We start from the raw sequence: 17,359 nt of genomic DNA on the forward strand, positions 1-17,359 counted from the left end.
TATAAAATTATTATCTGCTTCGGTTTGGGCGCTAGGACAGTATTCCAGCCCTCATATGTATTTGGTGCATCCTTGTACCAATGTTTATGTGTTTAAATAAATGAATGGAATTATTAAACCGATCAAGCCAGCTTAGACAATGATAACAGTGGAATAAATTACATCAATAAACGTATTCGGTAAAAAGTACAAATTGACAGGTCAATGATAGGTGTACTAATTGTGCTGATAATAATAAAAGCTTGAATCAATGTTTCATAAAAGGAGGTAGGTCAATGACTTGGAAAAGGTAGACACTGAAATAAGATTTACGAAAAATTATCAAAATTGCATGACAAGAGTATTCAGTTTCACCTCTTACATATAGCAAAAGCTCTAAGGATTCAAGCTAAAAATCCAAATCTTTTTGGTCATAATTAACACCCTTATCTCTTCCTTAGACGAATTAGCCTTAACAAACAATTTTAATTAGTAATAATGGTATTTTTTGTGATATGCCATTGAGTACAAATTCGTATTTCTGACGATTCTTGACTTAATGTGGAATCTAGAGTTTGTGTTTCTTTCTAGTTGGGGTTCATAAATTATATAAACTTTGGCATTTGAAGCAAAGGTTCTGTGTTTGACTATTATTGTGAAAGTTAGGTGCATCTATCTCACGGGTCACAAACCGAACAAAATACTTTTTCTGGATTTTATTGTTAGCCAATTACTAAATCTTCCGGAACTTGTAACATGACTCTACATTTCGCGACAATTTTCCCGGATCTGAATATCAACTATAGTCAACTAATAACACTTACCAATTCACATGGTATTTGTATGTATATTCTTTATTTAGCTGAAAAACAACGAATTACGAAGTTTTTCTCTACAATTACTGGTCGCTTAAGAAAATGTGATCGAAAACTTGCTTCAGTTAAATTTCTTCATGATTTAACTAGAAGAGGACTAGCTGTTCATCATAGCGGGATGTTACCTATATTAAAAGAAGTGAGCAATATTTTTGCTGTTTGAATACTTCTGTTCTTTTCTGAATTCAATTTCACTGTTGATATTTGTACTCGACGTGGTGAAAAAATTGTAAATGACAAATGTAGATTAGAAGTTTTAAGAGCACCTCTGTAAAAAAATGGAAGGAGTTAATAGTAAAGTTCATGATCACGGTAAATCAATATTTAAATGTATCACTTATCCATACACAATGTCGTTCTTCAGTGAGATCATTCTCAATAATCTCGGTACACATAACTTTCCTAAATCGCTATGTATCATGAAACAATGTATATGTGATATGTACGGTGCTTCACGTTGAGTAAATTTGCTGATTACTTTTGTTCTGTGGGTTAATACACCATTGTTCCAGCTGATAAGTCTGCTACTGGGACGCTTACTACTACCTTCGCAGCCGCTTTCTATAACCCCAAACCACTATTACACGTCGACTGGACCAATAAAGAAAATATACGAAATATGAGTAGAAGCTTACTTTTAGTTTAGCTAATGTGCAGAAAATTAAGGGTAACCTTGAGTCTCTAGAAATTTCTGTGTCAGTAAACATGACATGTGTTTCCTCATTTTTCTATGTTCTGAGGAGCTTTTATTCAACACTGATTAGATAAAAGATTTTCTGTCGTTTTGTGGGCCTCTAGGGACTTCGACGAGGGATATTTTGAAACTCCCGGACACTAGCTTATATCTAGGTTTGGATTGCTGCCCCGCACAATTTTGTGACTGTACTTACTCTATCAAGTATCGTGTTATGTAGAGGTCATTGATTCAGCTCTCACTCTAATCCGACCGATTAAGTTATTGTGTCTAGTATAGTAATCCAGTATCTAGCGTTCTATCTTGTATCCAGTGTGAGATCCAAAATACAAACCTCGCTTTTTGTCCTAACAGTGTGCTGTTGGTTGGTTCAGTAACTATATAACTATATCGACATTAACCACGATCTTTTTATAAGATTTTCTAGGAGAAAATATAACTTTATTTTGAATAGTTCCTGTGTGTATACCATTCGCAGCATCTTATACATTATTCAAGCCCATATTGTTACCTATCGATCTCCAACTTTTCCAAAATCTAAACTGTTTACTTACATCAAGTAAGATTGATTAAAATATCCATGATCACTTTACTTACATTTGCTTCCTTTTCCTCTGTGTTCTCTCACTTTGCATAATGTCTTGTGTGGCTAATCTTCTCTAATACTACTATTGTCGTCACTATTTCTATCATTGTAGAATATTTCTGTGGTGATATAGTGTGATACACATACATTCCAGGTTGAACAACATAACTAATGTTGATGCTTTTGTACATTTGCGTTGATTCTTTCAATAATAACTACTTTTCTTTATTTGTTAATAATTTATATCCACTAGACGGTGGAACTTTTATTTAGAGCTGGTTTAGTGAAAATTCTTTTCGCTACAGAAACAGTTTCTACAGGAGTTAATACACCTGCACGTTGTGTAGTCTTTACGTCGCTTGAAAAATTTGATGGTCATATTAGACGTTCTTTGGATCCAAGTAAGTATTATAGCGTAATATATAGTCAGGCAGCTTTTTTAAGCATTATATATATTCATAATTTATGGGACAATAATTAATATCTAATCACTAATATACAACCACTATAGATAAATTAGATTCTCTAAAATCTGATTGTATCGTTTCAAGTTTAAATATGCTGTGATAGACGCTGAGGTTATCTATAACATTTCCAATGTTCACTAAATATACCGTTTACTTACTATTTACGCCTAATACTCCCAGTGGAGCATAGGCCGCTGACCAACATTCTCCAACCCACTCTGTCCTGAGCCTTCCTTTCTAGTTCTATCCAATTGTTCATTCTTCTCATGTCTGTCTCCACTTCTCGGCGTGACGCGTCCTTTGGTCTTCCTCTCCTCCTTTGGCCTTGAGGATTCCAAGTGGGGGCTTGCCTTGTGACGCAGTTGGGTGCTTTCCTCAATGTGTGTCCTATCCACTTCCAGCGCTTCCTGATTTCTCCTCAGCTGGGATCTGGTTTGTTCTCTCCCACAGTAGGTTGTTGCTGATGGTGTCTGGCCAACGGATCCGAAGTATTTTGCGTAGACAGCTGTTAACAAACACTTGTGTCTTTTGATGATGACTTTCGTAGTTCTCCAGGTTTCCGCCCCATACAGTAGAACTGTCTTGACATTTGTATTGAAAATTCTGACCTTGGTGTTGGTTGACAATTGTTTTGAGTTCCAGATGTTCCTCAGTTGCAAATACGCTGCTCTTGCTTTGCCGATCCGCGCCTTCACATCTGCATCAGATCCACCATGTTCATCAACGATACTGCCCAGATATGTGAAGGTTTTTACATCTTCCAAATCTTCTCCGTCAATTGTGATTGGATTGGTGCATGCTGCGTTGTATCGGAGAATCTTGCTTTTCCCTTTGTGTATGTTGAGGCCTACTGCTGCTGAGGCTGCTGCTATACTGGTCGTTTTCTCCTGCATTTGTTGTTGCTTGTGCGATAGAAAAGCCAGATAATCTCCGAAGTCTAGATCGTTCAGCTGCATTTTATCTGTCCCCTGTATCCCATGCTTCCCCCTAGATGTTGACATCTTCATGATCCAGTCGATCACCAGGAGAAAGAGAAAGGGTGAGAGTAAGCAACCTTGCCTGACACAGGTTTTCACTTCGAACGACTTTGTCAACTGTCCCCCATGCACGATTTTGCAGTGTAATCCATCATATGAATTCTGCATGATATTGACTATCTTCTGAGGCACGCCGTAGTGTCGAAGAAGCTTCCATAGTGTTGTCCTATCCACACTATCAAATGCCTTTTCGTAGTCGATGAAGTTGATGTAGAGTGATGAATTCCATTCAATTGATTGTTCCACAATGATCCGTAGAGTTGCGATTTGGTCTGTACACGATCTATCCTTACGAAATCCTTCCTGTTGGTCACGAAGTTGGGAGTCTAAGCAGTCCTTCATCCTGTTTAACAATACCCTGTTGAAGACTTTTCCTGGTATTAAGAGAAGAGTGATGCCTCTGTAGTTATTACAGTTGCTGAGATCGCCTTTCTTTGGTGTTTTGATCAGGTGTCCTTCTCTCCAATCTGTTGGTACTTGTTCTTTATCCCAAATTTTGCTAAAGAGAATTTGGAGTATTCTTGCAGTTACTGCTACGTCTGCTTTCAGTGCCTCTGCTGGAATGTTGTCTGGTCCTGCTGCTTTGCCACTCTTGATTCGTTTGATAGCCATGATGATTTCTTCAATTGTTGGTGGGCCAACATCGATTGGGAGGACCGTGGGCGCTGCTTCGATGTTGGGTGGGTCCAGTGGGGCTGGTGGATTTGAGTTCTTTGAAGTGTTCTACCTACCTGTTTCGCTGTTCTTCGATGTTGGTGATTACTTTGCCTTCCTTGCTTTTCACTAGTTTTGGTTTACGATAATTTCCAGAGAGTTTCTTTGTTGTATCATACAATTGTCTCATGTTTCCTTTTCTTGCAACATTTTCCGCCGTCATTGCTGGATCTTCCACATATTTACGTTTGTCGGTTCTGATGCTCCTCTTCACTTGCTTGTTTACTTGTGTGTATTCAGCTTGTGCCTTGGCTTTCTCTGCTCTTGTTCGGCTGGTATTGATTGCTGCATTCTTGGTTCTCTTTTCTTGAATTATATCCAATGTATCAACAGTGATCCATTCCTTGTGATGGTGCTTCTTGTGGCCGAGAACCTCATGACATGTTGAAGTGATTGCCTCTTTTATCCGTTTCCAGTTGCTCTGGATAGTAGTTGCGCCTCCACTGAGTAGATCGTGAAAGGCCTGGAACTTATTGCTGAGGACTATCTTGAATTTGTTGAGTTTGTCAGTATCCCGAAGAAAGCCCTATTAAACTTTTATGGTGTTGGCCGCCCCGTTGTCCAGTGCATCTTAAGTTTCAATTTCATCTTAGCGACCAGCAAGTGATGATCTGATGTTATATCGGTCCCTCTCTTGGTTCTCACATCCTCCATCATCCTTCTGAAATTTTTTTGATGCAGATATGGTCGATTTGGTTCTGTGTAGTGTGATCTGGTGAAGTCCATAAAGTATACCGTACACTGTACTTGTCATTTTTTCTGTCCATTTAATTGGTAAGTGGAGTGCTATACATTAAAATTTAAGTTTCATCAAAGATTTCATTTCCAGCCCTTACGTTTGGTATATTTGTGTTTTTTTCATCCCACGTACTGAACCGTTCCACACTGGACGCGGTTCATCGCAGTGAAAAATGACTTCACCCAATTGCTGACACTGTTATTTTCATAATGTACCAATTTATTTATCAAACTATTCGTTCAGATTTGGACAAATGATCATATTAATCACGATTCATATGGTCACTATACAAATAAGATAAAATACCAGTGCACATGACAAATAATAAACCATAAAAAAAATGCATAACTAAAATGATTTTTAACACAAAATTGAGTAACGTATTTATAATTAAAAAAAGATATTTCAACGAGGAAAATTTTCTTGACAGTATCGTTTTCTCAAGCTGTACAGTCGTATTTACAGGTAATTTTTTATATGTAGTAGTTTATAGTAAAGTGGGGGAGTGTTACAAAGTTATCGAAGATAATCAAAATTATCCAAGTGTCGGATATGAAAATCGAAGAAAATGAAGTGGTATTGTATCATATAATCAAGATTATCAGTATAGGGTTGTGGGGATTTTTAAATTTTAATTTAGATCATGAATCAATCAGTGTTAGACCACCACTGAAAACCTGAATGGCCGTTTTGTCCTAGTATGGGACATTGATCGGTTCATGATCCTAATTAAAACTCAACAATCTCCACAACCCTATACTGATGATTATCATATACCCACTAGTGACTAACTTTGTGTGAATCTGTGACCAGTGGGGTTCAACCGTGTTGGGTGTGAGACAGTTATCTACCAAAGAAAATGAAAGATAGTCGTGCAATATCGCGGATTGGTTGAAGTTAGACATCAACACCGTCGGCTCCCAGTTTAGTGGTCTAGAGGTTAATCGTCCATGTGAGACCAAAAGTCCCTCATTAACTTTTTTTAGTGTTTGTTTCAATTGAGCTGATCGTTTTCTTCGCATTTTTTATACCTAGCTGTTTTTACTACTACTATTATTGTTAGTACTCCTACACTACTCTTTCAATTTGGTTAAAAACCTGCTTACTTTAGTATTATTTAAAGGATATCAACCGCTGAGCTTTTATATTGAATGCATTTAGGAAATTTACATCATTACTTTAATGATCGTTCATATGTATTTTCTGTTTGATTGTATAATATTGCTGTCTGTTATCTATCCTTTTCACCAATTCAATTCGTTCAAAGTTTCATGTTTAATCTTTTTTTTAAATCAAACTTTAATGATATTTCCATTTATTTCTAGTGTTATTTTCCATAAAATATCATTATTGTTGTTATTATTATTACTATTATTGTTATTAGGTGAATTTACTCAAATGGCTGGTCGAGCAGGTCGTCGTGGTATAGACGCCAAAGGTCTTGTAATTATTTTGGTTAGTACTATTGGTAAATCGTTAAAATCATCTGTCACTGGTCTACCGACTGAGAGTCTTTTGCGAAATATGATACTTGGAAGACAAACAGAATTAATTTCAAGATTCAGGGTAACGTATTCTATGATTTTAAATTTGCATCGATCATCTTCACTAACTCCACAGGTAATTTACCTCTTAGTAATCCTTGTATTTAACATAAATGCATTCTCTTTTAATCTTTTAATCCGTTAATAGTGTGTTCTCTGATCTAGATGGTTTAATTCCGGAGCTATCGTTGTCTCCATGGCTGGACCACTTCATTAGTGCTTACTGTTTTCACATAAATTAGTGTCACTTAAACCATTTTGGTATTCTATCATTCTAATGAACTATGTTTTTTGTTTGATTTTCTGTTCAACTAATCTTTAAAATAATAACTTACTGATCCATATTGTCAAGCTGTCGATAAACATGTTTACACCTGTTTTCTGTCAAATCAGTCCTACTAAACCACAACCTTTTAAGGTGTCTAGTTTATGTTTTCGAATTTACCACCTACGTAATAAGGCTAGGTGGCACTGTTTACTTTTAACAGTGAACACAAGTATAGGTTCGGTAACTAGGCCTTTAGTATCATAATCCAAATGCTCAAACTCATGACTTTTCTTCTCCTACCTCTTCCACCATATATGTGTGTTAAGTAAACTACTGTTTACGTGATAAGTGATCAATTATCCGTACAAAATTTCTCATCTGCATTCAGTTTGCCAAATCAATACACTAGATATGCAGCTGAACCTTTTGTATTATTTTACATCGTTTTTAGACTGAATGTCACTTGATGATGATATAGATGTTATACAAGCCCAAAACACACCATAAATCGAAAATGGTAATTAAATTGAATTTTTTTTAGTTGGAAGTATGACTAGTAGATTTATGACTGTCAGTAATTTAACAATGAAAAAAATAATCATGTACCGTTTAGTGTATCAATATTTGTCTAGTACATTTCACTCGATCCATCGTAAGCGTACAGTTAACTCGACCGGATTTATGTTCTGTGAACAAATATGAATATCTGAACTTTGTCACTCATTGTGAATACAAAATAAGGCCAATAATCATAACTAATTTAAGCTGAGTAGTTCATAAAATCTGTACAGTTTTTTGTTATGAAAACACGATAAAAATAACGAATTAGAAATCATGATGCACTAAATGGTTGTTTCATTTTAGTTCTAGTCTTTTGCAAAGTGTGCATTCACGTCCATAATGGATATCGAGCTCAGGATCTTTAGGGTTTAAGACAAGTACTTAACCTTTAGACTTCTGCGTTAGCATCCGATGGTTTACACTTTAAATTCAATCAACTGGTGACATTGCAAATCATCTAATGTCGTCAGTTGGTAGTTGTCTCACAGTCAGTATGTTTGAACTATACTACTGGTTACGGCTTACCAATCTATAACTTCGGAAATTATCCTTCAATTTCTAGTAGACAGAAAACAGATGTCCAGTGCTTCTTAGTTCCCAGCGGTTGCATAACTAAAGTCAGCTCGTAAAGTAAACTATCAAATCCAACAATCTCCACAAACCACACACTAACAATAACGAAATTTAAGATTTACTTTCATCTACAGAAATGCTAGTTTTCTCAATATTGTTGAGAAAATAAGTGGATCCACTCCAATAATCAAAGCAATGGTGGGGCAGTTGGTGTTGTTACACGTTTACACAATTTACTTTTTGATAGATGAATTATCCTAATCTTTCCAGTCATTTTGTCACATTTATATGGTCATGAGGATGTGTTTACAATGGTACGTATGTGTCCATACGGTTGGCTGGAAAGCCCTTCTCCATTTTTCACTTGTTGTCTGTTTGAGTAAATCAGTGCCTGGAATAAACTCTTCCAACTCAATTCGTGTTTGACTATTGTAACCACCATTACCCAAATGAGGTTAGCCTAAGTGTGATATGTGTGGTACAACGGAAGATTTATATTTTGTGCTCCATTCATCATCATCCATTATGAAGTCAGATCGTGAGTACCAAAATGATAATCATCTAATAGACTACCATCTTTACTTGTCAATGAGTTGACAAAAGATGTGTTCATAACACTATTGACTTTTATAATAAGATCTCGAGTATTTCCCATTTATGTCCATTACTTACTCATCAGATCATGAGAGATTTCTCATTGCTTTCACTTATTCTTATTTCTTTCAGGACATTATGAAGCGTAGTTTTATGGAAGCAGCAAGTCATCGATGGGAGACTAAACAAAGACAACATTTATCAGTATTAAATAAAAAGTTAAATGAAACTACTAAAATAATTTCACATAATAATAATACTGATAATAATATTAGTAATATTATCATCCAGACATCAACTATTACGATTTCAAAATCCATTGAGGGTACTAGTGATTCGTTTAAATCTCTGATTGATAGTCTTGATGTACAGGTTAAATGTCCACATAATGGAGTTGAATGCTGTGATTCTATAGGTCAATACTATCAAGTTAGTTAAAATGCCGATTTACCAATACATTTTTATTGCTTTTACACATACGATAAACTACGCACTAATTTCTATCAGTTTGATAAGATAATATGTTCGGTTGTACAGCGTTCAGTTCAAACACCAGTACACACAAGCTTCTGTATGCGCGAGCTCAATAGGTTGCTTCAGTGAGAAAACCAAGATTGAGAAGAAAGTTTTACTGGTATACATGTATAATCATATATATATATATATATATACTGTCGAATTCGAATCATTGTTTACAAAGAGTAATTGTTAAATAGGATAGTTGGGTAGTGGTTAGCTGTAGAATCCTCGATATGGGCTGGTTGGCAAAGAAATGGTTAATCAGCGTGCTCCAACATAGTCCTGCATGGGAAGTGATTTAATCCAGTCTATGTCCCGCTAACAGAACTCGTTAGCTAGGCACAAGTGGGTCTGAGTGGTAATATATTCGTATTGTGCTACGAACCCGTTATTATAAACACTAAATCGTTATCCATTAGGCGACTGAATCTCTTGTAGTTACAATCAAAATCAAAGCATCCATTCATGAACACACACACCAGCAGTAACTGAACAACAGATTCCTAAATAGCCAACATATTCATTCATAAGCAACATGGAACCTGAGACATGTGCATCGGTCAAAGTTACCATAGTGTATCAGAGTAACGGAGTGGTATAATCAGTAACAATCTCAATCTAATGTAAACTGTACACATATTTGTCTTAGCGTGGTGTGTGCTACTTGTACGGACAGATAGCAGTAGTATGTATCAAGATTTGGAAGTAGAATTCTAAGTGACAGAAGAGGAAAATGTGGGTAACAGAAAGAAAAGGATAAGCAGTCCGAGCAGTAACAGGAATAAAACATCGACGAACCTTGCAAGAGACAATTCAAGGAATGTGTGCAAATGATGTATTCGATGTATTGTTTTCATATATTACAAATGTAGTGTGTGATTTTGCACTGTGCAGTAAATTGGTATAATACCTAAGAATTTGTTCATTACCGAAGTATCAAACATCACGCATAGGCGATATGATTCCAGAAGAAAGAATGAATTTGCAGCATAAAAATTGTAGAATTATTATGGAACTAGGTTTCATGAGGGCTAAATGGTATGTGCACTTCTGGGACCGATCCTGACCCGTCACTCAGTTTCTAACCATTAACCTTAAGGATTGCTCTTACTCCAATCAAGTGGTTAATTAATCTTCACCTACAAACACGAATAAGTCTAACAGCTAATTACTTCATTAAGTGATGTCACATCTGGGAATTGCCACTTTTAGCCTTTCTCTAGAATCAGTCAGGTGGAAATAGGAGCCCTAATATATAATAGAAAATCAAAGATATGATAAATATTTTCTATGCAAGTTTTCTCAGTTATCGATAAAGTTTAATAATAATAATACCAGTACAACTAATACTATTACTAATGGTAATAGTGTAATAATCATACTGCTAACAATAACAAGAATAAATATTTAGTGACGATAGTTATGACTAGTGATAACCGTAGCTTGTAAAACTTTTACAATGTCAATTTTGATTTTTTGTAGACTGTTATGTTTTGCCAAGTATGTTCTAATGTTTTACTTTTGATTAGTAAATTAATTCAGGCTTTTGTTTTGATAGACAGTAGTAGTTTTCTTAGTTGGTTTACCTTTTCACGAGATTTACTGTTCATTACATATGTGCATATAAATGTTTTCAGTGTTGTATGATGAGTGTGTATACACTGTCTAAATGTTTTATTTTGTTACACAGTTGTGTTACAAATATCGTCAACTAACAAATTCAATTATTTCTACACTTGATGTAAAATATGCGCAACGTTTACAGCAAATTTTTTGTCCCGGTCGTTTAATATTACTCCAGTTAATGGTAAACCAGTCTGTTTGGTTAGTACCAGCCGTTATTATAAATTACCATTGGAAAACAAAGAATAATGATGCTGGAAATCAAATAATGGTGCGTAGGTGATTTTTTAAAAAGTATTTATTTTATATAAGTTTACAAGATGGAAGTAGGTTGGCTAGAAGCCAGCCTAGTTGAACCTAGATGATGATCTTTGGAGAATCGATAACTCACATCTTAGTGCTGATGGCAATCTATCGATCAAATGTTTCCTTGCATCAGATGTATACACAGTCGGAACATGATCAAGGATCATCCAGCATCGTTTCGTCTTTTCAACTGCTTTATACTGTATTTGTATTTACTCTATGTTGTCAGTTTATAACTTCACTATTTATAAAAGAAACTGATACATTCAAATGTTGACAAGATACAAGTTCGTTCGTTATTATGAGGTACACGTCTACTATATACCCATCCTCCAGATAATATTGTACGTTGATTTTCAAACTTTTCCAAAATCCTCGAGTACTGTTTGTTACATATCGAAGATAACCGTTAAGGTATTGGGGTTTACGGTTGACCTATGGTAACTTCTATTTACAAATGATAAGCGATTCTTCTAATACGACACTATGAATAAAAGTTCGAATAGACTGGAAACACTAACCACACCAATATTTCACATGGTAATACTACATAGAGAAGGTGAGACTTTCAGAATAACTTTATATTCTGAACAGAAGTCAGGAACTGAATAGGAACAACTCCGTTTAGGCAGTAACATACAATGACCGTAGGCCATATAACATTGTTAGCAAACTAGAATTGAAAATAGTTAATCAGTTAACACTGAATGTTATTAAATAAATGTTGTGGTAGTAAAATATCACTAAGGTTGTTCTTTCAAAAAAATAAACTAATGTGTAATAACAAATATTTAGATAACCCGCTCTCTTATAAGCACTTTTTTAGCCAGATAATGTTAAAATCATACGAGTTATTAGCCACTTATCTGTTACGGTGTTTAGTCGTGCTTTGGAGAATAGAAAATATGGACAGCTCACCTACAACTTAAATAACCTATGTTTAGGAGTTAGTTTTCTTCTCATTTTGGTCAATTTTCGGTAGTATGGTATCAGACAGTACTTTGACAGTTTTTACAGCAAATGGAACCTTTAGATGTTTTACACATAACAGGTGGGAACGCCTATAAATGTTGGATAATTAAGTAGCGGATGGTCCCTTAGGTTTTGAGCTTCGTAATGTCCCTGTCTTTGACTATAAGGAATGTAATTAATATTTAAGATGTACTATCCATTGTACGCAACCTTTCCTTAGCGTAAATTCATTGAGCGAACTGTGATAACCGCACCACAAATAAAATAGATGAAACTCTAACTGAACTAGTGACTGGTCATAGTGATTCTGATTAGTTTTATGATAGAATGGTTAGACTTATTGGTTTAGCTATTAATTATGATGCATATTACGTGATCAAGACGACTGAGTTGTGATCAGCTTTAAAAAATAAACATGAAATAACTGATATATCTTGGATACACGTTTGCATGAAATACGTTACTTCATTGTAATTGTTTCATCAGCCTGATGGCAAAACTGTTAAGTTTTATTGTTGGTTTATATTTTTCCATCGATGGGTTAGTTAGTGTTATGTCCGAGTGGAGATTAAATTACAGGTAACTCCCGAGGACTATTAATGGACTAATATTCTATAAATATTCTTATTGTATAATTATTCAACAATTACATTACATATATTTATATTCCTCTTATTATAAGCTTTATTTTGACCTATAACTTATTATTGTACGATTTACGGTTCTTAAGTTATGTTCAGCTTATTAACTACTGCCTCCCACATCCACAGCCACTTTTTGGGCTTATTTGTGTACAATATTATTTCCTATTTTATGGTACGTTGCGGTTTGTCTGATTGATATATAAACCAAGTATGTCTGAAATAAATGATCTGTCTGGTCTGATCTGCTCTGATTCGGAAGCTGGTATCTTGTTCTGGACTCAAGTGGAAGGGCTCGTAGGACATAGGACCAATAAGGACACTAAACTGCCCACACCGGTTAAACGTCATTGGTTGGCCTAGTGCGAAGATTCGTATAAGTCGTATTCGGATTGGTAGATAAGTCGTGTGATCGAAAAGTCAGACATCCAAGGTCATAACAATTGGCGACGGGGATTTTGGCAAAAACAAAATAATTGGGAGACGCAAGGTCATAACAATTGGCGACGGGGATTTTGGCAACAAAGAAATAATAATACAAGTGGTGACTCAGATTTTGGAAATAAATTAGCTGTATAATTGCCGGTGATTTTTGGAGCTAATATTATTGGCAAAAAAAAATGTCGATTTCTTTCGAACAGTTGCGGTTAATATTACAGCACCAGCAGAAGATGTTTGCCTTGCAACAAGAGCTATTTATAACAGTTTTGGGCAGACTTTGCATTCAAGCAGAAAATAAGAAATCTATATATCATGCAGATAATGGTGCAGCAATGGACAATTCAGAAGCATATCCTGTGGAGGATTCACATCCCCTTATACCTGAATCAGAACGTAATATTTGTAACGTATCCGGCTCACAGCAAGAAAATACTGTTCTAAATGCTCATGAAGTTGTGACAATACCAGATGATCAAGAACCAGATCCTGTAGATGAAGCCCAGAGTCCAGAATTGAATGAAACGCTACTGGTTCTGTCTAGCTCTGAAAATAAACTCCAGCTCGAACAAAATTGTGATCCACGTGCTATTAGTCGAGAAAGCTGTGGGGACTCGTATTCAGAAAATAACTGGAGCAACACGATGAACCCAATTGTACCAGATGTTACTCGAAATCACCGGAAGACAGAAATTGATATTGAGTCGACTTATCCGATTTCTAATGACAATGTACCAAATATTGGTTCTCAGAATAATACATATAATTTTAATGAAACTTCTTATAACAATGAAGAAAATATGTCGGCTGTTTCAAATGATGGTCAAAAATCTAATTTAATTTTGTTAGGCGTTGACTTTCTTAATGACTCATTATCTACTAACGAGATTCATAATGAATTTGGAAGTAATGACCTCAAGTCGATGGTCGTTCATCATCATCTAGTCATTTTTAGTGGATTCTCCAGTCAATACAAGAAACATGGTTTAAATAAAGTCCTACTAGTTGTAATTTGGAGCCATAAGGACCCAACATTATTTCGAGGAGGAGGAGAATGTTGAGGAATTTAAAGTCACATATGATTCTTTTTTTTAAATCAGAATCTAAAGTTGGGTTTTTCAAAAAAAAAAAGGGGAGGTGTTATGTCCGAGTGGAGATTAAATTACAGGTAACTCCCGAGGACTATTAATGGACTAATATTCTATAAATATTCTTATTGTATAATTATTCAACAATTACATTACATATATTTATATTCCTCTTATTATAAGCTTTATTTTGACCTATAACTTATTATTGTACGATTTACGGTTCTTAAGTTATGTTCAGCTTATTAACTACTGCCTCCCACATCCACAGCCACTTTTTGGGCTTATTTGTGTACAATATTATTTCCTATTTTATGGTACGTTGCGGTTTGTCTGATTGATATATAAACCAAGTATGTCTGAAATAAATGATCTGCTCTGATTCTGGTCTGATCTGCTCTGATTCGGAAGCTGGTATCTTGTTCTGGACTCAAGTGGAAGGGCTCGTAGGACATAGGACCAATAAGGACACTAAACTGCCCACACCGGTTAAACGTCATTGGTTGGCCTAGTGCGAAGATTCGTATAAGTCGTATTCGGATTGGTAGATAAGTCGTGTGATCGAAAAGTCAGACATCCAAGGTCATAACAGTTAGTTAAGCCGAGGAAGGTTCCCAAATACTACCAAAAGGAGTTATTCCTATGGTGCACCTTCAGTGTACAGTTTAGATATAATAATGAGCTCCACATACGAACTGATGGCATCACTTTGAGTTCACCATTCGCTTCTATTCTAACGGATCTTTTGACGACCAATCTTATGAAAAGAGGACTTCAACAGACGATTGACGGCTTTCAGTTACACAAGAGATATATGTATGACACTTTTATTATTTATGATTAAAACAGTGAACTTAATCTCACCCTCGATAAGTTCAACAATTGTCATCGATTCATCAAATTAACATTGGAATCAGAATCGAATTCAAAATTAACTTTCCCCAGTGTCTTAATAAATAGAAGGCAATGGTACGTTACAAAGGTTAATATTACCGAAAATCCACTTGGAATCGACAATATACGAATTTTCATAGCTAGGTCACATTCAAGAGAAAAGAAATTATTTCAATATTTATCATCAACGTCTGGACGAATATTCTCGAAAGACACGATTTACAAGGAAACTATCCAACCTTCAACAGATTTTCCTCAGAAATGGTTATTCATCCAGGTTTGTTGAGCGAGAAATGAAACATCAATTACAATCTCCAAGAGCTGGGAAAACTCTCTTCATGAGCATAAAGTTCAAAAGAGATCCTGCTTATGAAACTTTGAAGAATCGTCTAACGTAATTCTTCGGGATACTTTTTAGCCCGTCAAGCTTCTCATCCTCTTTTCCAGCCGCATCATTTTTGTATGTGTGAAGAGCAGACTTCCACATTGGGCCACATGAATATGTATTTATAGGTTCACTTTTTTCGTGTGGCGAATTACATTGCCCATACAATCGAACGCTTTCAAACGCATCTCTTAACATTCTCCTTCATGGCTTTCAGAGGGCAAATGTAAATCAATTAACAGTTCAATATTCGAACATGTTGTGAGCTCTAGTTAAATGACCTCATCTAATGAGCTCTTTAAAATCATCTATACATTCCAACGATTTGTTTCGAAAAAATCGCAAATTAATATCGTACGCACTGTGGAGACTAGCAATCCACCTTTTTCAAAACTTAAACTCTGTGTGCAAAAGAGACATAAAAGCCATCATTCTTCCATGGCTATAACACTTAATTTTCGTATATGATAATTTGACTTTATTACATTCTTATAATGTTTTCAATCTTCGTAGTTTTGATCGTTCGTTTCTATCACTTTTTTACTTTTAAAATTTTTACACTTTTTAATTCTGATATTCGTCAAGTGAACAATTATCCTTGGCCCAATTGGCTTCATCTCATTATCTTTTGTTTGACTTTCAACTATTAAACAGCTTTCTTTGACACATGTGATGCAATCGTCCTCCTATTTCTCAATAAACCATATTATTTGTAAATTAACTAGAAGCAATATATATATATATATATATATATATATATATATATATATATATGAGCAAAATAATACATTAGTCTGGTTGGTGTAATACTTTGTTTTATACATCTATTTTTAATGCCTTTCTCTATCATGTTCTACGTTAAACGTTTTTTGCAAAATATTTATCTAGCTCAATGTTATTCTGTGGGAACTACCTGTTAATTTACCGAATTCGTTGACACTTATCAAAAAACAGGAAGACGGACAGTCCTCATCAGAATTAGCATTAGTAGTATCTGGAAGTGATACTGTCACATCTGAACAAATGAATAATAACAAGAATACTAATTACTATGAATATGATGAAATTGAAGAGGAAATTCTACGTAATTCCATTAATGAAGGTAGAACGACAACAATACCAGTTCCTCCACATTTAATGCCAGTTTTTGTGCCATTTGTAAGTGTTTCTTTGTTTATACTTACTTTCAATTTATTCATAAAAATTCCTTCTGATGATCTTAGTGGATTTGTGCATATATCGCAATGGTATAATGTATAATTTTTAATGTACCCCAATAGTATACCATATTGGATTTTTTCTCTGCTTCATTTTAATTCTTGATCACTAGGAAGGACTATTTGATATGACTAAGTATTGTGTAATCTATGTAGTGTAGTTCACTGTCCTATTTCGACACTGATATACTAGTTCAACTGGTTATTAAAGTGAGAACACCGAGAGTGGGAATGCAGTTTTATTGGCTAAACCGAATTACGATATATATATATATATCCCTTAGAGATTGAAGCCACATATTCAATAGTGCATGTCTCATTTATGAGAATAGAAAGCCAAATATGGGCCAATAGCATGAACCTATCGTTTGGCTGATGTTTCATTGACATAGTGTATCAATTTGTTAATCCCGTTGGATCATAATATTCGCTATTATATACTGATAAAAAATTTCATGCTCTTAAAGTAATGTAATCCTATTAATCCAAAAATGTGAAATGAAGTATTAAAATAAAGGCTTTTAGGAAGATGGAACCCGATCAGTTCTAATTACAAACGGTATTGTATAGTTTTGTTTCAAAGAAAATTTAGACTTAACACCTTTTTAAATTGTAATCTTCATTTGAAATAAAGTAGTGTCGTAT

At 35.0% G+C, this 17,359-nt stretch overlaps 1 protein-coding gene across 2 annotated transcripts in view; it reads left to right on the forward strand.

The window, feature by feature from the left end:
* Positions 1–17,359, forward strand: part of SKIV2L_3 (Helicase SKI2W) — a 62,444-nt gene that overhangs the window by 18,741 nt on the left and 26,344 nt on the right. Inside the window, exons 9-14 of one of the 2 annotated variants that reach the window (XM_051210480.1) lie at positions 842–993; positions 2,388–2,535; positions 6,476–6,711; positions 8,764–9,060; positions 10,841–11,044; positions 16,386–16,655. In XM_051210480.1, the coding sequence (XP_051070474.1) occupies positions 842–993; positions 2,388–2,535; positions 6,476–6,711; positions 8,764–9,060; positions 10,841–11,044; positions 16,386–16,655 (1,307 nt within the window). Of the gene's footprint in view, positions 1–841; positions 994–2,387; positions 2,536–6,475; positions 11,045–16,385; positions 16,656–17,359 lie in introns of both variants that reach the window. The other variant, XM_051210479.1, reaches the window with a different exon arrangement.

This window comes from Schistosoma haematobium, chromosome ZW, assembly GCF_000699445.3.
Source record: "Schistosoma haematobium chromosome ZW, whole genome shotgun sequence".
Taxonomy (NCBI): domain Eukaryota; kingdom Metazoa; phylum Platyhelminthes; class Trematoda; order Strigeidida; family Schistosomatidae; genus Schistosoma; species Schistosoma haematobium.